The 24,662-nt window shown below is 35.3% G+C and overlaps 3 protein-coding genes and 1 pseudogene across 4 annotated transcripts; 1 reads left to right on the forward strand and 3 right to left on the reverse strand.

The window, feature by feature from the left end:
• Nucleotides 1-656: 656 nt before the first annotated feature.
• Nucleotides 657-1,514, forward strand: LOC147403248 (Ribosomal L18p/L5e family protein). Its single transcript, XM_086438766.1, has one exon. The coding sequence runs from the start codon at nt 776-778 to the stop codon at nt 1,334-1,336; it is 561 nt and encodes a 186-aa protein (XP_086294892.1). The 5' UTR covers nt 657-775; the 3' UTR covers nt 1,337-1,514.
• Nucleotides 1,515-2,641: 1,127 nt separating this feature from the next.
• LOC147403249 (Sodium Bile acid symporter family) lies at nt 2,642-6,532 on the reverse strand. Of its 2 annotated transcripts, XM_086438764.1 has the most exons (6): nt 6,330-6,530; nt 5,987-6,170; nt 5,501-5,596; nt 4,933-5,239; nt 4,093-4,340; nt 2,642-3,368 (listed from the first exon to the last, which is right to left on the reverse strand). In XM_086438764.1, exons 1-6 carry the CDS (start codon nt 6,358-6,360, stop codon nt 3,131-3,133), a joined length of 1,104 nt encoding a protein of 367 aa, XP_086294890.1. In that variant the 5' UTR covers nt 6,361-6,530; the 3' UTR covers nt 2,642-3,130. The 2 variants fall into 2 exon arrangements, with proteins under 2 accessions (XP_086294890.1, XP_086294889.1); XM_086438763.1 differs by having other exon boundaries at nt 5,987-6,532.
• Nucleotides 6,533-10,254: 3,722 nt separating this feature from the next.
• Nucleotides 10,255-15,372, reverse strand: LOC147403250 (small ribosomal subunit protein eS8-like). Its single transcript, XM_086438765.1, has 5 exons — nt 15,244-15,372; nt 15,039-15,111; nt 13,642-13,972; nt 10,687-10,862; nt 10,255-10,570 (listed from the first exon to the last, which is right to left on the reverse strand). Exons 1-5 carry the CDS (start codon nt 15,245-15,247, stop codon nt 10,483-10,485), a joined length of 672 nt encoding a protein of 223 aa, XP_086294891.1. The 5' UTR covers nt 15,248-15,372; the 3' UTR covers nt 10,255-10,482.
• Nucleotides 15,373-21,838: 6,466 nt separating this feature from the next.
• On the reverse strand, nt 21,839-22,237 carry LOC147403251 (cysteine proteinase inhibitor B pseudogene; annotated as a pseudogene).
• Nucleotides 22,238-24,662: the final 2,425 nt, after the last annotated feature.

Genomic DNA, 24,662 nt, shown 5'->3' on the forward strand with positions numbered 1-24,662 from the left:
TCTAATAAAGATAAAATATGTTGTATAATTAGAATTTAGCTGTCATCACTTACTACAACTATATCGCAAATTCGATAGGGTAATCATTTAAATATATATATATACCTGAATGAAGCCCGAACCCTTGCCTACTTAAGCCCGATAGGGGTACAGGATTGGTTTAAGGAGAACCCACCTCTTTAGGGCTTAAAGAAGTCCAGCCAAGCCCACCCATTAATGGCCTTAACACCACTTTGTCCTCGCCCCCACATTGTTTTTATTCCCTCCCCCCTTTTTAATAATACCCTCTTTTTTTTTTTTTTTCTTTCTCATTTGCCATTTTAACCCACTTTACCACATTTACTCATTTTTCTTAATAATACCTTTTTTAAATTTGAAAATTTTCCTCTTTGACTCCAAAGATTTTTTAATAATACCCCTTTCAATTTTAATATTTTACTGTCTTTACCCCCCTTTAACTCCAAAGAGAATGCTTGCACGGTAGTGGAAGGCGAACTCGTAGTATTATCATAAAGAGTGAAGGTGGTGAGTATTGTTCACAAGAATCCACATTAAATAAAATTTTAAATCATAAAAGTAATTTAAATTCATTAATACATTCAAAAGGATCTATCTATTCCAACTATGTTACCCTTCCATTGCCAAAATTGTTCTTTGAAGCCTTCAAAATCTTGAAACTATTAACCCTCAATCAAGATGACATTTGATTGTAGGTCTACCAATCATGGGCCAACCTAATGTGTTAAGTGGGCCCAAATAAGTGTCAGAAGCGGTCATGGGTCCAGGTATCAAAATTTATACACAAAGGAGACATCAAAGTCGCACTTTCGCAGTGTCCTTTTCATGGGTTCGAAGTTGGGCCTATCATTTATCTCCTGTTTCATCTTTCTCTCTCTCTTTCTCTTTCTTTCTCATGGCGACGAACCATCATCATCTCCTTCGATTGGTTCTTAGTTGCAGAAAAATAACCGCTCAAGTAACAAACCCTAGAACAGATTCAATCGTGGCCATGGCATCTTCATCCGAGCAGGAATTCGTGGCCCAGTACAGAGCAAAGCTCAACAGATTCCCCCGATCTCAAAACTTTTGGGACGCCAAGATCGCATCTAGGGTTGGAGAAAAATTAGGGTTTCGACTCAAAGAAATTGGCGTCGCAGAAGTCCAGATTGATCTCAATGAAGAGCTCTCCAGGCCTATCCACCACAGAAAATTGATTTTTCCCCTATTCGATTCGATGAAACGCGGTGGTGTGTGCGTTTGCGGGGCTGATGAATTGGAGTCACGTCAGGCTTCTCTTGGGGGAAGTACCCATTGTAACTCTTTCCCATCATTTTAGATGTAACTGTTGTTTTTGACCGATAGATGGATGGATGGATGGATGGGGTAACTAACTATCTATCTATTTGTGAGATGTAACAATCTTTATCGGCGATTTAAATTATGAATTTATTCCATTTTCCCCTGATATTTGTGAAACAAATTTCTTATATATCAAAATTTTATTTTTCTTCATCTATTCTGAATCTTAAATAATTAATTGCAGGTTAATCTCATTCCATTCATGTTTAGATACTTTTTTAATGATTGGATCTCTCATGGAAATTCATGGTTTTAATTTGGTTCATATTATTTATAACAAGAGAAGGGTAAATATCATTGATTCAAATTCACATTAGTTTTAATAATTTGTATCTATTTTATTTATAATAATATAAAATAATAATTAACAGGTGACAAATGTGCGATAAACAAATCCCATATTTGATTGTATATTACTTTTCAATGAATCCAATAGTTCCTTTTCAATACCAATATATGATCTAGAATCGTGATAATCTGACTTACCCACGTCACATACTCAATCGACACCCCTGACTGACAGGTTCGAAATTGTAGATTTGCTCTCCTCGAGAGATAGAGCCACAGTTCCCCATAAAAAGGTGCAGTTTTTTAGATGGAACTCCTTATGTAACTGTTGATGGTGTAGTTTTCCATTTCTTCTCTTTTGAGGCTTTCTCGGCCTCCTTGTATTTTGCTTTTTCTCTTTTTTCAATATATTACACTTATCAAAAAAAAAAAGGTGCAGTTTTGTATCGTGAGGAGAGCAGATCTATGGTTTTGAGCTTGTCATGTCAGGGGGTGTCAATTGAGTATGCCATGTCGGTCAGTCAGATTATCACGACTATGATCTACCTCATTAAGAACGTTATTTCTACTCAAAATGTCAGAATTCTACGTAAGATCATAAGCAACATGTTTTACAAGATCTAATTCATGTTCATCTTTCTAAGAAAAATCATTTCTAGATCCAGTGTTGCGAGATAAAACAAGTCCTAGACCTTACATCAAGTCCAACCTAAATTTACAAAAATTGCATTTCAAAAAAAAATTATCACTCCGTGTAATCTTAGAATAACCCTAAATTTATCATTTCTAGATTGTGTTTGGTTTTATAAGAATTGCAAAAAAAGAAAAAAAAATTCTAGACGAGGCTTTCGAGGAAAGCATTTAGCTAACTATTGAACCTTTTGGGTGTTTGGAACAATATTGACAAACCACGAGCGTCACTCTGCTAACCTTTTGGTAAATCATGTAAGCTGATCAAATCAAGTATAAACCGTAAAGGGAATTTAGCTAACTATTGGGAAGCAACATGAATCCTACTTTTCCATTTAAATCTGATGTGAATCCATTGGAACTCAAACAGCAACCAAACCCAAGGATGAGGATAAGGTTTAACGATGAACTTATTATGCGAAGGGAACACAAACAGTTGTAAGATCCATAAACTCGCTCTCTTTTCGTTAGTATTGGAATGTTGTTTAAAATAAATATTGCCAAGTAGTGCTTTCATGTATTAACATTCTTAAGACTTGAGAGGAGGGAATGGTACTTTATTACCTTTCATCAGGACTATGTGTGTATTCCAAGTAAAACTTCATCTTCCCGACTCTCTGTATCCTATCAGTGTACCACATTCTTGTTCTGATGGCAACACGATCAACAGCTTGGTTATAGATAATATAATTTAGAGCTTTAGTGTGATCGATCGGTGTCTCCGACTCTTCCTTTATCAGTATAAAATGCAGAAGCCCGAGGTGTTCTTGAAATTACCATCTTAGTCAGTCCATCAAGCCTTTACAGTAGTACCAGTTTCGGGGAAGATAAACCTTAAAACATCTCTGATTTGGTACCCGTTGCCCCAGAATGAGGCAAGACAAAGACCCAGTATAGCCATGGCAACGACGGAGCATGCTGGGGGGACTGCGTGGCTACTCCCAAGGAATTGCGAGGCTAGTAACCCTGCAAGAGTGGAGCTTTGCATTCCTGTGCACAATGAAATTGTTCTACACACCCCCTCTTCTTGTCTGCCATAAAAACATTAATAACTCATATATTCTCATCCCATCTTTTCAACAAAAATACGTAGCAGAAATTGTTCAAATTTATTTTTGTTGAATCCCAATCCACTAATTGAGAAATTTTGTGCTTGCACAAAGAAATCGAAACTGGGTTGTGACATGTGCAAGCAAGAAACTTCAAAACTTTCACATTCAATTGCCCAAAATAGACAATTAAAACTCAAAAAACAATATCATTCTCATCACCACCATCACTAACAATATGCTATCTGATAAGTGCCATTTCAAAAAGTGCCCCTCGTAATCTATTTCCACTCAGTCAACAGACAATAAGAGGTGATAAAATAGGAGGAACATTTAAATCAGAACAGGAAGATTAGAAGAGTATCTCCTCCCTGAGTGCACCATAATGACACATGAAAGGAAAATTCAAATGGGTTATACCTGAAAGATTTCTTTGACTAAAGTTTGATTCATGCAGATAAGTATAAACATGATTTAAAGCTTCATTGCATCCCGTAATGTTTCGGTCAAGAGATTTCTGTTTTGACCGAGACCAGAACGAAACATTGAAAGTTTTGGAATGTCTCGGCTGAGACAGCCTTGGTTTTTCTCCAGCCCGAGACATTATTATAAACCTCGATCCTAACCCTCTGATCCACATCATCCTGACAGTAAGTATTCCTCAGTACTAAGGAAAATGAGAACAGACATTTAAAAAAAAAATTACCTAAAATACGGGATTTTGGCTATCCAATATCCTGCAGAGAATGCCACTACATGGAACATCAACACCGGAAGAACCAATTGGAAACCCTGTGGAGATAAAATCTGGCTCCGATTTATAGCAAGAGGACTTCCAATGCACAGTGAAGTACAAACCATGGCAACAAAAGGCATAACTGGCTGAATAATGCTCACAACAGATTTGGCATAAGTATTAAGCACAAGACCAAGCGTGATGGGTACAAGCACAACCTGCAAAAAGCCTGACAAATCTGTAATTGAACTATCCAAAAATAGAAGAACATGTTACATGATATAAACCCCAAAGAGAAAAGCACTTGACTTTCCACACCATTAACACCTAGGCACTTTTTGTTGTGTAAATGTATTGTATCCACGAGGGCGTAGGGGGCAGCACGCCCTGCTGGGGGTCCCGCCCAAATTTTTTAGGGTTACAAATAAAGAAATTATGTAATATTTTCTTAAGGTTTTTTTTTTTTTTTTAAATGTTTGGGGTTTGCTATTTTTGGCGAGATAGGCGCGTTTTAGCAACTCCATGTTCTATAAATAGAGATCTCTAGGGCTGTAAAACTTGAAAGAAAATAGTAACTGTTCTTAATCTGATCCATGGATGTAGGCACACTGCCGAACCATGTAAATACTTGTGTTTGTGCGACTTTTGTCCTCTTCACTGTTTTGTTTTTTCACACTTTCGGTGCATTGGTTAGGTTCTTATCAAATAGTATCAGAGCCAGTTATGTTAAGGTGCTTTTGGTGTATTCTTTAGCTCTAATTAGTAAATACAATTTAATGCATAAACCCACTACAAGCAACATCCATATACCTGCAATATCGACTTGGACATGGCAACAGCATCAACGGGAACAACAGACCCGATGAGAAGTCCAGTCAAGAGAGGAGTAATGATCACGGATAAAATTGTGGTCGAGCTGGTAAGAAGAATGCTTAAGGCTACATCTCCCTTGCTCAAGAAGCTAGCATAGCTTGACAACTGAGCCCCTGCGACACAACAAGTGAGGATAAAACCAGCATAGAACATAGAAGGCATTGCAAATGATCTCGCGATCAATATCCCCAAGACTGGTTTCAGCATGTATTGCGCGATAAATCCAATAGATAGTGGCAAAGGTCTGTAAAGATTTGCAGTAAATAAATTTGAGAGCATATCCAAACTATCATAATTCAATAGAAAATATATGAAAAATCACTGAATAATTAGTATAATTGTTGATGTAGAACAGATCATAGATCACAGATGACTTCTTGGTGTGTTGAAGCAAATGATATTTGTCATTTTGATATGATTTCATCTATTCTTGGGGCCCAAGGAAGTTATTTATGACTTGTTTTACATCAATTATACATGCAGACAAGGAATATGGATATATCACCTCTTGAAGGCGAGGGCGAAATCATCAATGGATAGTCGGATTCCGATCGATAACATGATTCCACCAAGAGCAGGGGCATAATAGTCTTTTGATACCCTAGTATGTCAGACCATGAACAAATTAAAACTGAGATATTAATCATTTCTACAGAGATCATCTTACTAAATTAACTGTTCATTTGGAATTTAAACATCAATTTTTGCGCTTAATACCAAAAAAAAAAAAAAAAAAAAAGAGATTTTAAAAAGAAATTTATGAAGAAATATCTCAAAGAATGCATGATTTTTTATTATTGGATTATTCTAATTTAAACTGAAATATTCATAATTCCTATTGAGATAATCTTACTAAATTAGAGAGTTCGTTTGGAATTTAAAAAATCAAATTTTGCGCCCAAAAACAACAAAAAAAAGAAAAGATTTTTAAGAACAATTTAAGTTGAAATATTTGTTGCTTAGGGTAACTAAAACTGATTGAAATTCTTACCATGTAAAGGTTACAGGATTAGACAGAGCAGCAACAGCAGTAAGAGCAACTACAAACGGAAGCATTGCGGATAAGATTTTCGAAGAATCGTTTTTCGACTCCTCCGAAACACTACCGTTACTAGGGTTTGTACAGAAGGACGTAAGAGAAGTATTTCCATCACGACTTTGTGATCCAACTCTTCCTGCATTCGGAGACGACGTCAAACAAGCAAATACCCCATTAAAGTCCTTTCGAAGCTTCAAATTCGAAGAACTATAACTAAAATTCTTTCGAATAACAAGGTGATTCGATTTCGAATTCGAATTTGAACTCAAATTCGAGTTTAATCGAGGAATTAAACCTGGAAAACAAACGCGTGAAATCAAAGCCATTAAAGCCCAAATATAGAGAGATTGAAAGTTGCAGAAGTTCGAGTTTCTCTCTCTCCAAAAAGGTTCGATTTTTTCTACGAGAGAGAGAATCAGAGAAACAGAGGTTGTGGAGGAAGAAGAAGAGGATATGAGGTCGATAACGAAGCTTATGGTTAGTTATTTAGGTAATTTATTAAAAACAATTGACGGTGATGGTGATGATTTCAAGTTTGATTTTGTACGGTTGAGATCATTTGAACATCAAGAGATGATGTTGGTTTAACGGTCGCTAGTTCATTCAGAAGATGTCTTCCACGTGTTCCATTTCCTTCGTTTTCTCCGTCTGTCCTTTCTCAATCAGCAGTGCATGGCTGCCACGTGTACAGTAGGTTTAAATTGATTCTCCCATCTGGAGAATGGACGGTTAAGGTTCTTTGGAAGTTTTCGTCCGAAAACGAGTCGAAATTTGATGTGTAACCTTTGCATCAAAATAAATATATCAAACCCGCGGAAACATACGCGGGTTGGTCCACAATGGTACGATCTTTTAGTAGAGCTTTTACTCCCACACCAAGTTTTTACTAATACCAGCCCACATATGTTAATTCTTATTGTGGACAGACATGGTGTCATATAATTAGAGTGCATTAAGAAAACATTGATGTGATAACATGAACTCTTTATTTTAAATATTCAGCTTAATAGAGAAATTATACTTAACACATCAACTTTTTCTTGTAATGCACCATTTAAAAAATCAAATGATCTCCAAGTTTTAGAATCCGTTTGGTTAGAAAGTAGAAACTAGCTTTCAGAGAAAATAAATTTTAGAAAGCAATTTTCTTTTACTTTTTAAAAATTTACGATTTTAAGTTTTTACAAGTAATTTTTTAAAATGAATCCAAACAAATTTTTTAACTTTCAAAAATAAAAAAATCACATTTTTATATGTATACAAAAGGACTCTTACATAATTATTCGATATTTGACTGTGGCAACCTATTTTTCTTCTCCTTTAAATTCTCCCTTTAATGGAGAGACCAAAACCATTTCTTCTCCTAAAAAGTTTCTATGAAATCTAGAATTTATTATTGGATTTCTAAAATCAAAATTAGGGTGCCTTCATCCCTCTGCCTCTTTCTCTCAATTTCTTTTGCTACCTTTCTTTGTCTCTTAAAGATAATTTACTAAGCGTTTTTTAAGAAATTCTTTTCAGAAATCTTAGGAGATTACTTTAGTGACTCTTTAATTTTATTTACAATGTATTATGATATTTACCTAAATTACTGTGTTAATTAAAAGTGAAGTCAGTAGAAATTCTCATTTAATCCATTAAAAAATTAAATTCATCAATCTAATTTTTCAAACAATCAAGATAAAAACACATACTCCAAAGATATATCACATACCCTTAGAATAAGTCTTGACCGTTGGATTATGCATCAGGAGAGTCTCAATTGTGTGTTTTATGTAAATTTGTTTTCATGAGTCCACTGATCTGGTGTTTAAAAATTGAGTCAAGATAATCTAACTTACCATCGCGGCACACTCAATCAACACCCCTGACATGACAAGTTCAGAAATCGTAAATCTACTCTCCTCAAAAATATAAAACTACATCTATTTATGGGAAAACTGTAGTTAAGTAGCCTGAGCCACAATATCTAAATATTCAGCTAAGTTGCAAAAATGGCAATCTATACGTCGGTGGATTTCTAAGAATAATGCTGAAGTGTTGTTGAAAAAGTGTATCTGGTTCTATACACTTTAACGTCATGATGTACAAATTGAGGTCACTGAGATTTTAACGATGAGAAAGGGACATTGTTGATATAGATGCTTTAATGATTATTGATATGGGAAAATGCTGGAATGACACAAATGGAGACACAATGCTGACAAAAATTATGCGATGGCGTGCACATAATTGTACAAGCTTTTTACGGTAATGTGTGTGCCACCACATCATTTTGCCAGCTTTTCGTCACCCAAGCACGACTCAATGATATGTGATAAGAGACGTCCCTAGTTATACTTATTGTGGTTCAATGATATGTGATTGTGGTTGAGTCCTACACAACCATTACACAATGAGGGTCCACCGTCCTTCTACCACTCCATGAAGGTCCGTCGCCCTACTAGGTTCAAAGTTCAAATGATAGATAAGAAATAAGTCAACGGGTGTTTTTCTCTTTTTAGAAATTTTATTTTAAAGACTCAAAGTTACGTCGTGAATAACAGGTCTCCTGCATGATTCTACTTCTGAAAATTCAACTTGTATGCTCATTCTAATAAGACATATAAATACATCACAACTACTTTGAAAACCACTCTTATCCGTAATCATAATTTCTACACAACTCATAACTATTCAGGCGAGAAGACAAGATTTTGCCCTTCTGGGGTCAACCATGAGTAGACAATTTTTTGTGGGAATAACTAAGAGCGAAAAAAAAATTAGTTGTGAGAGCAGTTAAGTGTGTAAAAATCTGTTACACTAATCCATGTATAAATCTTCCCTTGTAACTATCCATACACATTACATAGATCCATACATTAAATTCTTAACTAATTGAAATTTTCAAATAATTAAAATAAAATACATTAAGAGAGAGCAAATCTTAATACAAGAGAATAATTTTAGACACATAACGTTGAATCAAAAAGAGAAGGTAACTGGTTGTCTGGGGGTAATCATAATCTCTCTTAACTAGTAGAAGAATCTCAAATTGTTCGTTTTGGCACTAGGCATATTCCATTGAGAAATCAACTACTTGTATAAAAAAATGACCTAAAATTTTATATTTTTTTACCAAAATACCCTCAGATTCCAATATCCAAAGTGCATTTAACGGGGTCCCTAAAGCACATGTCAACAAAAACAAAATGCTACGAAATTTGGAAAGCTTTATACTGGCTTTTTGTTAACGTGGGCGCCAAAATGCAATAAATATACTTTGGAAATTGGATTTATACCGAAAACACCCTTTAGATTCCAATTTCCAAAGTGTAGTTATTGAATAAAACCATTTTCAATACGACAAATTTTTTAAAAGGAGAGATTCTATTGCCAGACCAACTTTTGCTAATGCTGCCCAAGATGTCTGCCAATTCTACGGTGATTTACCGATGAATTAGGGTGGCGTTAAAAAAAAGTAGGTGTGGCAATAGAATCTCTCAAAAAAGGGTGGGGTCCCAAAATTTTACAACAATTTGCTGTCTGCAAAGGGCAACCAACAACCAATAAAATTGACATAAATTCAATATTCAATTCTCCCTTTAACTTGATTCCCAAGCCATAATAGAAGCGAGTATATTCTCCAATATTTGGATCTTCAGCAACGAGATGCTCTATGAGAGCAACACCATTGTGATATTTCATAAGAGTGTGCTGGAGTGACCTCAAGATTGGACCTCATATCAACACCTTACATCTTGATATGAGAGTGGATGGGAACCATAGATGCTTTTTCACTTGTATCTCGAGGAGAAGAACCTATGGTTCAAAAACACTTGAACATCATGTTATGCGATGTGAGGTCCAATCTTGAGGTCAACTCTTTCCATAATGGAGGATGTGAGCATTATGAATCACCATTTACCTTCCAAAATGATGATGATCCATAAATATTTTAATATATTTTTTAATTTAATCCAAGATGAAAATCCAACCCACCTAGCAAAATTTGGGAAGACTGAGTTGGAGCCCTCTAATGGTTTATGCACTCCAAAATAGCAGTTAAGAGGGAAATGGAAGAGGTTTCGTAAGATGTGACAAGAAAGTGCAGTTAATGGCAATGGATCTGATGCAAGCAAGAGAACTGTGAACATGACTTACCATAAGAAATCTAGAAAACAGCAGTCCACATAAGCTTTTTTCCTGGATTCCAAGATGAAGGAAACATAAAAGCAACCTAAACTGAACAGATAAGTTTGAATTAAAATAAAAAACTAACATATTTAGGTGACTCATAAATTACTTGTTCTAATTCCCAGTATTAGCTAATAAGATGCATAGGCAAAATTCTGATGGAGAATCAATCATGTATCAAGCATAATATAGTATCCTCCTTCCTAGGCAAGAAGAAAACCTCTGAAATATCAAGAACTAGAAATCAAATAAAAACTTGGGAAAAGGTTTGTTTAAGCACCAGCGCCAGCACCACCCTTGCCCTTCTTCCTTTGGATCTTCTTCATATAAAACTCCAGCTCCTTTCCCTCCAAGATGTATCTGATAATAGAATTCGACAAGGCAAACAAGTGAGACAAACATTTTGTTTTTTTAAGAACTGAAATGAAAGAACGAAAAAACTTCTAAGCCTAACTTTTCATTTTTTTTTTACTTACCCATCACATCTACCACACTGGCCAGGGCGAGAAGAGATGCAAGCCAACAACCTACCACCACCAAACTGCTCTTCGATGTGGGCATCGAGTTTGTGGTCCTGCTGACGCTTCTCAAGTTTCCTGACCACATGGTTGCTCTTCTTTGTTTCCTCTGCATTAGCATCTCCCTCCTGCACCTATAAACCAGAAACTCATATAATGTCACAAGTAACAGTCTTGCACTTCATGATTCAAAGAATGAAGAGGTCACTTCCGCTGAAGAGCACTTTGAAGAATAGCAAAAAGTGAAACACATTGAAAGGTATCAGGTGTAACAGAGACAACTCGTGAGGTGCATGCTAGCTTTCCAAGTAAATTAATTGACCAGAATGGTGTATCAATGCTTTACTAAAATGGATCGTTGTCATCATAGAAAACTTTAACCATTAAAAAAAATATGAGCATATAGCTGATATGGAATAAATCACAGATCTCAATAATAAGAAATTTAATACCAAAAAAAAAAATTTCCCCATTTTATTTCACCATCAGATTCCCAAATCAACATAACTGAATGAAATTTACACACCACGTAGCTCAGTTAACAGAAACATTAAGGGCGTGTATGGAAATGGGAATTGGAGTTACAACACCCACCCCTTAGAATTCTAATTGGTTGTTTACTTTACCAATTGCATAGAGTTGCATCTCCAAGGTCCTCAACTCCCATTTTTAAAGTTACAAATCCCAACTATGTAGGTGGGATTTACAGCTCCAGGCAAAAATCTTTAATCCCCAAAATCGAGTTGACTCGCCTGAGTTATCTAGTATATAAATTAGGACTGTCAATGGACCGGATTGGGTCGGGCTTTAAATGGGCTGGGTCTTTTAGGCTAAAAATTAAGCACTAACTCAACTCATCTAAACATCGGGCCTGGCTTAATAAATAAAACCTCAATCCAAACCCGGTCAACTTCCACCAACATTTGGACCATTTGCGGACTGGGCTGGGTCAAACCCATTTTCAAAGACACTACAAAGGTAAAAGGATCATCATTAATTTATAATACGACTATTATATATTGTATTTAATATAGTATAACAAGTCGGGCCACCCACTGGGCCTACATTCAAAACCCAAACCCAATCCTATTATTAAATGGGCTTAGTCTGGCCCGTCCCGATAGCTAGATGGACTTAATAACTAAACCCACACACAGTCCATAGTGGGTCGGGTTGGATCAGGACTAAACCTGGCCCATTGGCATATCTAATATAAATCATTCAACTCACTTTACATTATTTATCAGTTAGATTCCTATTTAAATAATTATTATTTTTTAATAAAATAAGGGGATTAGAATAGGTCATAAAATGGGTTGGATTTTATCCGAAATTCGAGTGATCGGAATTTAGGGGGTTTGGAGCCTTGGAGTAAATCCGAAGAGCAATACGGGTCAGATGTGGGTTGATGTCCCTTAACCTGTGTTGGATCTAGGTTAGATATGGATTTATCCTTATATCCGGCTAGATCCGAATGATATATTTAATATAATAACTATTTAAATTAATAATTAAAGTTAATTATTTGTAAATATATATATATATATATATATATATATACATATATAAAACTAAATTGACTCGGCTGAGTCATAGCCGATCTCAGTAAAATACAAGGGTTGAAGTTTTTTTACAACTCTTTAAGTTGAATTCCTAGATAAACCAAACATTAGAGTTTATTTGAGGAGTTATAACTAACTCCCCCGATTCCAACTCTTACCAACTTCAACTCCAATTAACTCCCGCTTCCAAACACTCCCTAATTCAAAACACCAACCCAATTTTAATAAGCTGGGATAATGCGCATTATAGTAATTTTGAGACGTGTTCCAGAACTGTTTCAATGATCAGGTTGTAATTTCTCACATTCCCAACTATTGATAATGTAGGACTAAGGAGGTGGGTTTACACACTACATACTTCAAACACAAGGATATTTGATCCAAGTGATTTCTTTAAAAAAGATTTTACCGATCAAAAAGAAAACAAAAAAGGGGGAATAAAGGAAACAGAAAAGAAAAAGATGACAGCAGTGAAGTGGTGTCACAACTGAAAAAAAAGGACGGACAACACATACAGCCTAAGAAATAACTACCATCTCCATTTCAACTTCCTCCACATATTTGACATGTCTTAAGCTCTCTTATCTATTTACAACAGAATATTGAAGTCAGTGAGTTTGCTAAAATTTCGTGAACAATGGGCTGCAAAAGAATTGAACTCCAAAGAAAACAAGATTCAACTAAAAATAATATTCTCGTCGGTGAATATGCACCCTGGATGGTTAATATGTTTTTTTCCCGAGTTCATGGTGGACACTATATTCTGATGAAGTGCACACATGGAAAAAATCAATTATCTAAATTCTAACAGACCTACCAATTTTTTATGGCTACAGCAGTACTAAAGATGATCACCACCTTAACACCATCTCTGTCTTCCTTACAGTTGCAGGTACACTATGGCACACAGAAATCAATATTTGAGGAATTTTCAATAATTAAAAGGTACAACAAAAAAAAAGTGGATAGTTTTCCCCATTAATTATTCTAATTAGCAATACAAGTGCAACATTCAGATTATCTTCATTTATTTATATTTGCGCCATTTTATTACTGATATTTTAACACTACCATCTAAATGGCTACTATATAAATACATATATACCTAGTTCTCTCATTTTTTCTTCTTATGATTTTTTAAAGTAACATATTTCATTATTCCCTTGCTTTCTGATGTCATCAATGTAATTACCACCAGATGTGCCCACACACATTGCACTTAAACCTCATAAACAGTTTTGCACACAGATACAACCCATAAAACAAAGGTTGGAAATGTAATCTACCAAAGATAAATGTCACATAAGAAAACTAAAGAGTACGTGGTCTTTTAAAGAAAAATATGAAGTACCTCTGTAGCTTCCTTCTTGGCAGCCGACTTCTTCTTCCTTCCAATATCTATGCCATAATGCTGAAGGTACCATTGCCTGAATGGGGCAGCATCGACCTGAACAATTGCACTCTTCACCAATGTTTGTGTCCTAACAAGCTCATTGTTTGAGGCATTGTAAACGACATCAAGGATACGGGTTTTGCGGGTCACAGCCTCACTGCCCCATGAGTAATTCCCTGTATCCAACCTGAGGGCCCTCCATTTTACATTGCCTCCTCTCACGCGAACTCTCCTCACAGTCTTGTTGCTTGAGAGCTTGGTGTTTGCGGGCTGACGACCGAGCTCGTACCTTTAACAACAAATAAACAAGTATTTTAAGCGAAAAATCATGATAGAAATAATATCTTTTTTTTGGATAAGTGATGATAGAAATAATATCAATGATACATATTATGTGTAAAACCCAACTTCCTCCATGCGAATGAAGTGATCAACATATCAACCAAAGTATGACATTCGATAGATAGGCCCACTATACACTTTTGATTGTTCAAAAGTTGGCATTTTTGCTAAAGAGTCGCGATCCAAAAAGGTGTCCCGTTCCTAAAACAACATATGGTGTCTACATGGCAGGTTTTTGTAGAAGATTAAACGTCTTGGTTAGGAGCCCAATGTGTTTAAACTCCACTCAAAACAGGCAACATAGACATCAAGACACCTTTACCTTTACCTGATTCTTTGCTAAAGGAAAATGCTAGAGTAACTGCGCAGGACACTGCATTTAACACTGAGCTGAGCATAGAACCATAGAGATGTTTTTCCTTGTGATATGAGTGAAAAGAATTAATGGTTCTGTGCACACCTACACATCAGCTCAGTGTCAAACGAGGTGTCCTGTGCAGTCAATCTAGCTTGACTCTTTGCTAAAAATTAACCCAAAACTTTTTTCAATCTAATTTTAAATTGAATTTTAAGGTTGGCAGCTTAGAAACTTAGTAGAATTCAGATGGTCTAAATTTGAGAAGTACACAAGCTGGTGAACAATCAATGTATAAAAATAAAAAATAAAAAATTTCCAAAGAAAAATTCTCATTAAAAAACAATAATCTCTCATCAAATTCCATAAGTGATATAGAAGTTTCAAGACAAGTACAGATATTAAGAACAGTCACGTTCTACCTAAGATCTGAAAACAGGGATAAGTTCTCATTTCAAATAAATATTAACCTCCAGCATTATCAGTAACGATAAGTATCACTGTAGACGAGAAAGCTAATTGTAGCAAAAACAGGTTTACAGATCGAATAAGAAAGAAAGAAAAAAAAGGTGGAATATATAACATCTAGGGTTTTATTATAGATTTCAAGATCAGATCTGTAGTAAATAAAAAATAAAAAAATAAATAAAGAACTTACTTCCTCTTCTTCCTCCAAGCTTTCTTCTTTCCTCCAGTGGCACGCCTCTTGTGCATGGAGTCTCGAGAGATACCTGTAAATAATGCGAGAGAAGATAAGCCATTAGAAGAAGAAAAGGGTTTGATTGAAGAATCTGAAATTTGATGGAGAGATTATTAGGGTTTTGCAGAGTATTTTCTTTGAAAACAAGATTAGAATTTCTTACCCATTTTTTATTTGCGGCAGAGAGACGATCAACTCTTTCTCCTCGGTACCTCTCTGCTGCCTCTCTCTCTCTTAACAGAACCCGCAGTAGATATAAAACCCTAACCCTAAATGGCTAGAGGGTATTTTCGTCGTAGCGATATATGTGAAAGTCACGTTCGATGCACGTGAGCGATTGTTAACCAAATCACGACAAGTCGACAACCATTGAAAACAATAGGTAAATTAATTATTAAATAATTTCATAATTATAATTAAAATTTTGCTAATTCTTAAATTAATATATATTTTTACTATTATATTATAAAGACATAAAACTGAATATTGGGAGTAAAAACAATTTTAAATTTAATAAACTACCATTAGATAAGTTCATTAATAAATTGATGATAATATATATCAATAAATAATATTATAAAACAAAGGATTAATTATTCTTTTGAGAAGTTATGGAATATGCATCATCAAGAATCCACCATTTTGAGGAATCCCATCCCTACTACGATGACAAAGCGACTGCTATATGTTGGTTTTTATTATTTCTTCTACAAATCATGTTCTTAATATTTACTTTTTATTTTATTTAGTTTTTTCTTTGGTAGGTAACATGTGTCATCCGCACGTATACAACATTAAATAGTCACCCTTTGGTGGAAGGGCATATGGAGTTTCGAAGTCATGACTTGAGGAGCAAATTCAACCAGTCTTATCAACTCAACTGACTCTGGTGATTAAATTATGTTCTTAATATATGAGTTTGTAAATGCATTGAATTATAATAATAAAAAATCCAGCACTATTTGAATTGAAAACTTAAGATTTGGATTGAGAAATTGATATCGGTTAGGGATCTAAATTGATATTTTATTAAAGGATTTAGAACAACTATGTCTTGATTTGGGCATGGACGATTCAATAATATGTGGTAATACATAAAATATTATGTATTTTGTTTTGTGCGTATGCATAGTAGACACCTAAAAATTGTACACGATTGTAGAAATATTTGATAAAAGGAGAATAATTTGAAAGCATGGGGATTTAGGATTTAAATAAGGATTACTTGGTGACCAATAAGGTAAAATAATCACTTACCAATAAGAGGTTGATAGACAATTGGACACATACGCAATGCCTTGTCAACCCCTTTTGAAGGATGAACGATGTCCAACACCAAGCATCCGATAGAGTGGATTTAACCATTACAATTACATGTTAAGTGGACCATGTTAGTCTTAATTAGATGAGTGACTAACTTCAATGCGAAATTTTTTTGGCGCACAGAGCTCATTGAAATCTGGGATCCACCAATCATATATACCCACGTGTACTGAATGGCATTTCTAATTTATAAAAATCCTATTATTAGTTACAAAACTAACCTTGTATGCTTGACATGACAAGCACTGAGGAGTTTGTGAGCACTATGAGCAAACATGAGTTCACTAAAAAAATTATAAACACGGGTCTTCCCCAATTTAAAATTTTCATTCAGATTTAACAAGAACACACTCGAGCAATCTTTCTAAAAGAGATCTAGAGCCACTTTAATCCCTTCGTCATGAAGTTTCGCATAAATTGTGAAGCTACTTCTTTAAAACCCCTCCAAATATTGAAGATTTTCCAAATTTCGAACAAAATATACATGTGTAAAAATTATACCCTCTAAGACCTTATGAAATGGGTAATTTTCTAGTATATCCAAGTATTTGTGACAGAGCCATAGTTAAGACCCTCTCTACTCTCTTGGATTATATTAGAGCCCTTCCTCTTATATTGCATACTTAGAAAGACCCGAGGAAACATCCATGCGAGGGACCCTATGGATATTAGACTCCCTTTCGTATGTATCTATGTATCTGATTCGAACGGAAATGTTGAGATTCAATAAGAATTTGGCTAGATAAGGACATGATCCAGTAAATTACTGGATCAAATCTAGGTTCAATGCAATAACTATATGTTTAAACTTCAAATCCTACCCCGGGCAACCCTACTAATTTCCCAACATTGGAGATCTTATCTTCATCGTCATTGTTTATGCCATCGAAATCTATTTGATCACATTCGAAATCAATCTATTCATTACTAAAATGTAATTGAAGATGGATCCATCTCTCACATTTTGAATCTTTGTCATCGAGCTCTTGTTGACCGCAAAACTGAGTGGATTAGGGGTAGACAAAGGAGATGCACATTCCTCTATTCTTAACCAAATTCCTACACATTGGCAATCGTTAGTGTAGACACTTCAATTTGAACGGGCCACTTCTCGAAAGGGCCCAAAAATATCGATTTTCTAAATAAATGGGCCAACGGGCCTTAAAGGCCCAAGTAATTGAAAAGTGACATTTTTACCAACCCGAGGCCCCTAAGACCTCTCAATGGTTTAGGAGACCTACCAAAAGGACTCGGCCTACCTTAACGTCTTCCCAATATTCACCGCTCCGCTTCCAAAATAAAAAACGCCAAATTTTCGATAAATTTCACCAACGAGCCTAAAAAGCCCGATTCGCCAACACGTGGCATTTTTGATCAAACTAATGATTGCAAAAATCTAAAAAAATTAAAAAATTAAAAAATTAAAAAATTAAAAATGTGAGACTTGGGATGCTTACCCCTCCTCTACTACCACCGCTCCGCCTCCGAATCCGCAAAAAATCATAGGCCCACCTAAGGCCCATGAGCCCTCAACACTTTCCTAAATCGATTTCTAAATCTTACCCTTAGCCTAAAAGTCAATCCCACATCACCTAAAATCTAAAAACCAACCTATACCCTCAAAACCCATTCCAAAATAACCCTCAACCAAACCCTAAAACCCAAAACCATTTCTAAAACCCAAGCCCAACACTACAAAGCCCACAAATCATTAACCATATCCAATTCATTATCCAACCCACAACCCTAACCCATAAACCACAACCCCCACATCAACCATCACTCTTTTATCATCAAAAGATGACACATGTCATCACCCCATACCTCTCACCGCCCCCTCACCCAACTATCTACCCCATTAATTTGCTTTAAATCTCATCTATCTACACATCAACCCATCACCTTTTCTCTTAAATCAAACACATCTACCCACACCCCTAACCTATACCTCCCCTAATCTACCTCTCATCATTCCCTACAAAACCTACATCTACAACCTAAACCTACACACCATCCTCTCAAGTCAAACACTCACCTCTCCCATCAACTTATCTCAACCTTCATTTTCAACCACTTTGACACATGGCATCATCTCACTCACCTCCCAAAATATCAGCAACCACCTCTTTAAATCCTGCATTCTCTTAAACCAAATACCATTTAATCTCAACCACCATCTTGAAACTCACCTCACCAAACACTCCACCAAAATGGGTTGGGTATGATCCAACCATTTGGGTCAAAACTCACCCATTTAAAAACCCCCCTTCCTTAAATACCCTCCAATCTCCTCTAAATTACACCCATTTCTCTCTCAAACTCATAACCATTCTACCCTTTTTCTTCACTTCACCCCATTATATCCATAAAATAACTCCTCAACATCTATAAATACCCTCCTCCTCTTCCAAAAAATGACCCCCAACTCTCATTACAAAACTTCTCCCAACATTCTCTCTACTACACCATCACACCAATTCTCACCAAGATTACCACTTCTCTCTCACTAATCATCCTCAAGTCTCACACAAAAAAAAAACCATCTACTACACTCACTCTCTCATCATCTCTTCTCTATTCCTTCAACCATACAAAAGTTGTATTTGCTTAAAATACTAAAGACTCAAGAAAACTCAAAGAAGAAGAAGAAAGAAGATACAAGGTGGGTTCAAAGCAACCCCCCCCCTTTCTTTTCTACACCCTCTCCTCCTCCCTCTTCTATCACCCCTCTCCCCTTCATTTTATTTTTTAGGATGAATGGACTCCAAGGCTAAAGATCTATAAGGGTCATTTCCATCAATGAAATGACCCTATGATCAAGCCGAAAATGAACCCCTATCTAGGGTATAAATGCACCCACGTGGCACATTATCTTTCACACTTTTTTTAAATAAAAATGACCGAGTTAGTTGAGGTTTACCACTCTTTAGTGGGGAGAAAAGGGTGCCTAACACCTTCCCTTTTCTCCAACCGAGCCGCTTACGCCGAATCTAAATGTTCGATTAGTTCTTATCCATCGAGAGTCGCTAAAACGTCAAAAATGTCACTTTTTTCAAAAAATGCACATCGGGTGACCATTCACACCCACTTATAATATGAATGGTGGACGACCCAAACCATTGTAGATGTGGTCGTCGTAATGACGAAATCACGTGTCTACAGTTAGTATCAATAAGGAGGCGAAGGTGGCATTGAAGGACTACAAAGAATGTAAAATAATAATAATAATAATAAAAGAAGGAAAGAAAAAAGAGAAACGATTTCATTTTGTTGTTGATTGTCATTCGTTAAAGAATTAGTTATGGAAACATAATTATGAGAGTGCTCAAATATGATTTAAATGGTTCTACTTGTGGAAATTTGTGATTCTACATCCAAGTTTGATGTTAAGCGTGCATATATACATTCAAAGCAATATATAATTTTTCCCATCTTAAATAAACTCTTCGACATATATTTTAATTGAAAGTTTGAAACACAACATATTACACCCTTTGTGCATTTGCAGTATTCCTCTTCCTCCTCTCTTGCTTTATTTATGGAGGAAGGGACGAAAATTGGCTCTCATCCGTCTCCTCAATTCTCTCCCTATCACATTCTTTCCTATATTTAGGTTAGTATTTGCTCCAAACCTTTCAGATTTTTCACCCTCAACATCCAAACAACGTAACAAGATTACTACTACCCCTATTTACGGATTGTGTCATTTATCTCATATATGACACTATCCAGCCATACTAACATTGTTTCTTATTAAATATTATTTATTAATCTATGTTGTTTATTTTTTCAAGTATTTATTTTTATCAATACTATTTATTTCTAACATTGTTTATTCAATATTTCAAAAATATATATTAAGATAAGATGTTCTAAATGAAAACGTGATATCTTTTTAAATAAAAATGACGTTTTTTTTATTTTAATAACCAGGTACCCCTGTAGACAACGACCAGGCCCGTATCTATGCAATGCCTGCACACCACATGAACTAGATAAGTGAGGGAGCACTCTCGTGGGTGAACCCCTAAGGACTTAATGCTCATAGAGGAGACCATTACATCTCCTTACTTTTTGAGTTCCTCATACTTTCGAATTATTGATAAGGTTTCTCTTGCTCCTTATATCAATTTAACTGTAATATCTCAACAATAGATATTGGCACCTTTGGGTACCCAATCTGATAGACTTAATTATTCCAATTTAACTAAAATGAGTCAAACTTGGAGTAAAAAAAAAAGTCCAAGTTTAGGATGATTCAAATGGTGAACCCACTTGCAGTGGAAGACTAGTTCAGTAGCTTTTAAACTTTGTTTAACAAGTTTTTCTATGAAACTTTACTGTTCCTGGAATTGGATTTGAATCTTATAAAATAAATAAGATCCATCAGTGAGTGTCACTCATGAAAAATCACAATGATCTTAATTACTTGCACACCACTTACAACCGATTGCACCTCATTATTTAAAAAATTCATCCTTGCACTCTTAAAGGAAAGAAAAAAGTTGCACTATTTTGATTCTTTTCTTTTTTTGATTTTTTCTTTAAGAAAAAGAAAAAGAGAACATCTTACTTCTCCTTTTTCATCAGATCATAATTCAGAACATCCTCTTTCACCATCATCTTCTTTTTCTTTCCTTCAAGAAAGAATGAGTGAGGTGCAATCATGGTTTTAAGACTCGATTTCACGTCTCGTCCATGTTAGATAACTAGATAGTCAAATACCGAATCATCTCAGACGAGTTTTCTAATAGATTTGAGACGTCTTATTCAACAATGAAAAGAAATGAACATTGGATTTTAAATTTCATGTCTGATACATTAACTTGTCCGCCTCATCCATGCCTGATGCCAAAACGACTTGGCGATATGTCTCAATCTTGGATGAGTTTGAAACCATGGGTGTAATTATTAGGAATATAGAAATACCTACAAAATAGATTTTCGCAATATGAAATAATGATTGGGATAAATCAACGAGGATGACTCCTAAGGGGTTATTTGAACTCCAGACCTCTGAGCAATCCTGGCTGTCTCACCTCACTAACACTTTAGAACTACTAACCACCAATCTGACTCATAAAACCATCTCAAAAATTAGAAATTTAAAATCACCGTAATCTTCATTTATTTAATATGCTAGGATTTTTATAACCACAAACAACATTTGACACACAACGCACATAATAAGACCATACGAGTGAGACAGGGAGAAAACATCGTAGGTTCCCCCAAAGATTACAGTTGAGAACCCCTATAAAATGTCCTCCCATCTCAATCGTTCATTTTACCTAGACCCTTCAACCTCAATATTGCTAATTACCATTACAAACAAAACACACCGACACAAGGACACAAAGAAAAACGAGATCAGCGAAAGAGTTAAAGGGAAACTCTAACGCCTTATAAACCCTAAAATTAAATTCTATTTAGCCCTAATTGGTAGAAGGGGCGAAGGAGACGAGTTCTTTGGATTTAGGTCCAACCGGAACCTTAAGCAAAACAACCGCATCAAATAACTTTTCGATCCCATTCTGTTTAGCCGAGATCTTGAAATAATACTTGAAACCTGCAACCACTTGTTTCTGGGCTTCTATGACTTCTAAGAATTTAAGAGGCTTCTCTTTCTGGTTTCTTCGATTGAACTCTTCTACCGAAAATTTTCCAAGTTTTTGAACTTCTTTGTTCGTCTTCACGTCTTTGATTTCTGTCTTTCCTCCTACCTTTCCTCCTCCCAACCCAACAACCGAAGAACAAAAACAACAGAGAAACAACAAAAACATCGAAAGGATCAAAACTGGTGAAGATCTGAACTGTAATACTGAACTCGTCATGATTGATGGACTGGTAAAGCTTGCCAATGTGTTGTGTGTGTGAGAGAGAGAGAGAGAGAGTAATGGTGGTTTGGTTATAATCCTGAGAAGCTCTGTAGAGATTTGATGGAGTAGGAGTCGTTATTTATAGAGGGTTCAGATCTTATCCACGTGATGCAGCAATGCCTTCATCACATGGGGTAATTGCAAAAGAGATAGAAAACGAGACAGACGACGACACCAGGATATGGGCCTCCCTCTTCAAGATATGTTAAGTCTTCAGTTTTTTTCCTTCCTATTTTACCCTTGTTGTATTTTATTTATTACTTCAAACCTCATAGAACTTTATTTAAAGAAGGAGGAAACAGTAGTCAATTTCAGTCTCTAGGCACATTAATAAAGACCAATGAGAAGACACACAAATACAAAATCCAACGGTTGAGATTTATGCGTATCTTGAAAACACATATCTTGGGGTACTTATCCTAATAATAAATCCCAATCATTGAATTTTGTGTTTAAACGATCGGGATCATGTGTTTTTTTTTTTTTTTTTCATGAATCAAAGAATCTTGACTCGTTTTCAAATTTCCTAATCAATTTCAAACTTGACTCATTCTGTTGACTAGGTGATTCAAGTCCAATATTCGATAGAATAGTAAAACAATCATGAAGATGATTTGAAAATGCACTTAATTAAACTTGAAAAAGTTATTTATTTATGTAATAATTTTTTAGATAAAAAGTAAATATATTAATCATTTAAAAATGTTGAATTTTCTTTTAATATATTTTTATTTGAATTGTTTGAGTAGACTCACGAGGACATCCAAGTATATTGAAGATTTTCAGTTTTAAGACAATGATCAGAGTAATTAACGAGAGAATAACATTAGATAATGAAAAATCATTTTCCCAATATGAGAAGTGATCTTCCCTCTTAAAGTGGAAAATCACTTTGAACGATAAATTCAATTTTAGAAAAGAAAAAAGAAGAAATGTAAAATCCATTTTTTTTACTTGGGCTATCAAACAGATCCTAAATAGAAAGCTGGGATAGGGTTTTGCCATTAAAATGCTCAAAAAGACAATTTTTCACAGAAGGATGTTCGAATCATGATTTTTAAACTCGGTATCGCGTCTCGTCTCGTTCAGCTCCGATACCGAGTCATCTCGGACGAGTTTTCTGATATGTTTGAGGCGTCTCATGAGATAACTCGAAAATTTGTATATGAGATGTAAAACTCGGTCAAAAAAACCACTTTGTGAGTTGGTCTCGTTCAGCTCTGATACCGAGTTAACTCGGGCGATACGTCTCGGTCTCGGACGAGTTTAAAAACCATGGTTCGAATGTAAATGATAAGAGCAGTTTAGAAATGTGCATATTGTTCGAATCTCAAGAGACATTAGAAATCTGACTGTGGTCCTTGAGAGTCAGAGTGAGACGATGTTATTTATAGCAGAATCAAAATAAGAGAGATTTAACTGATAGATCCAACTGTTGCACTTTTATTACAAAAACTCCCTTGAAATTCTGACAATTACCCACCAAATCTCACTTATCAAGTTTGTTACCGAGTAAACTCTAAAGTGGGATACACATCATAATTTCTAATTTTTTGCAGTTAATTTGTTACTTAATATACCTTGAAGTGGATTCTAACCACAGTAATTTGTGATGTTCAAAAACATGATCTGACGTACAAGATTATGGAGGATGAAATTCTAAGAACTTTAAAAAGACAATTTAAAAAAAAAAAAAAAAAAAAAAAATTCACTGTTGAATTTTTATTTTAAATTTGGGAGTTCGATATCCATCCATTTTCAACATCTACTATCAAGATTAAAAATAATTTTTTTTCTTTCAATTTTTTCTGTTGAATCTGAGCTTTTACATATTTAAAAACAGCTTGGTTTGGAGTCCAAGGTGTCTTAAACTCCTATCAAAACACGTCACTTAGCCACCTTATCTAAATGGGACAAGTCGCGATCCAGATTGGTGTCTCGTTCCAAATGCAAAATATGATGTCTACGTGGCATGTAGCTATTGAAGAACAATCACATTGAGCTGTGTGCCATATAGAGAAACCAATCTTGGTAGTTGATTTTCACAACAATCAATTAAATGGTTGTGGGCCCGTTTCTTATGCCTTGATTAGTAGCAGTATCAATGGGCTTGTTTAAGGCCTAACCCGGCCTTAAAGAAGCAGGTTCTACCTAGACTACCTCTATACTAGTATTGGACCTAAGTCGACTAAGCCCTAGTCCGGACCTAATGGGCTCAGGCCATATAGAATGCTAAAATTCAATATTTTTAATGAAAAAAAATATTTTTGTACATATTTGAAGTCTATCCCATTGAAGTTGAAATTAATGTCTTATTAACGTATGAGAGTTAAATTGTAATTACAAAACATATTTAACTTTTATTTGAAAAATATTTTTC

This window comes from Akebia trifoliata, chromosome 4, assembly GCF_017979445.1.
Source record: "Akebia trifoliata isolate Shusen 1 chromosome 4, ASM1797944v1, whole genome shotgun sequence".
NCBI lineage: Eukaryota > Viridiplantae > Streptophyta > Magnoliopsida > Ranunculales > Lardizabalaceae > Akebia > Akebia trifoliata.

Excerpts from the sequence above, each read along its gene's own strand:
- LOC147403248 (XM_086438766.1), top strand. The coding sequence starts at position 776 with ATGGGTCCAGGTATCAAAATTTATACACAAAGGAGACATCAAAGTCGC.
- LOC147403249 (XM_086438763.1), bottom strand. The coding sequence starts at position 6,360 with ATGGCTTTGATTTCACGCGTTTGTTTTCCAGGTTTAATTCCTCGATTA. Across the intron at positions 5,240-5,500 it reads TTCGCCCTCGCCTTCAAGAG|ACCTTTGCCACTATCTATTG; the intron begins GTGATATATCCA and ends AAATCTTTACAG. Across the intron at positions 3,369-4,092 it reads GCCAAAATCCCGTATTTTAG|ACAAGAAGAGGGGGTGTGTA; the intron begins GTAATTTTTTTT and ends TTTTTATGGCAG.
- LOC147403250 (XM_086438765.1), bottom strand. Across the intron at positions 13,973-15,038 it reads GCTTGGAGGAAGAAGAGGAA|GTACGAGCTCGGTCGTCAGC; the intron begins GTAAGTTCTTTA and ends TTGTTGTTAAAG. Across the intron at positions 10,863-13,641 it reads CCAAGAAGGAAGCTACAGAG|GTGCAGGAGGGAGATGCTAA; the intron begins GTACTTCATATT and ends TCTGGTTTATAG.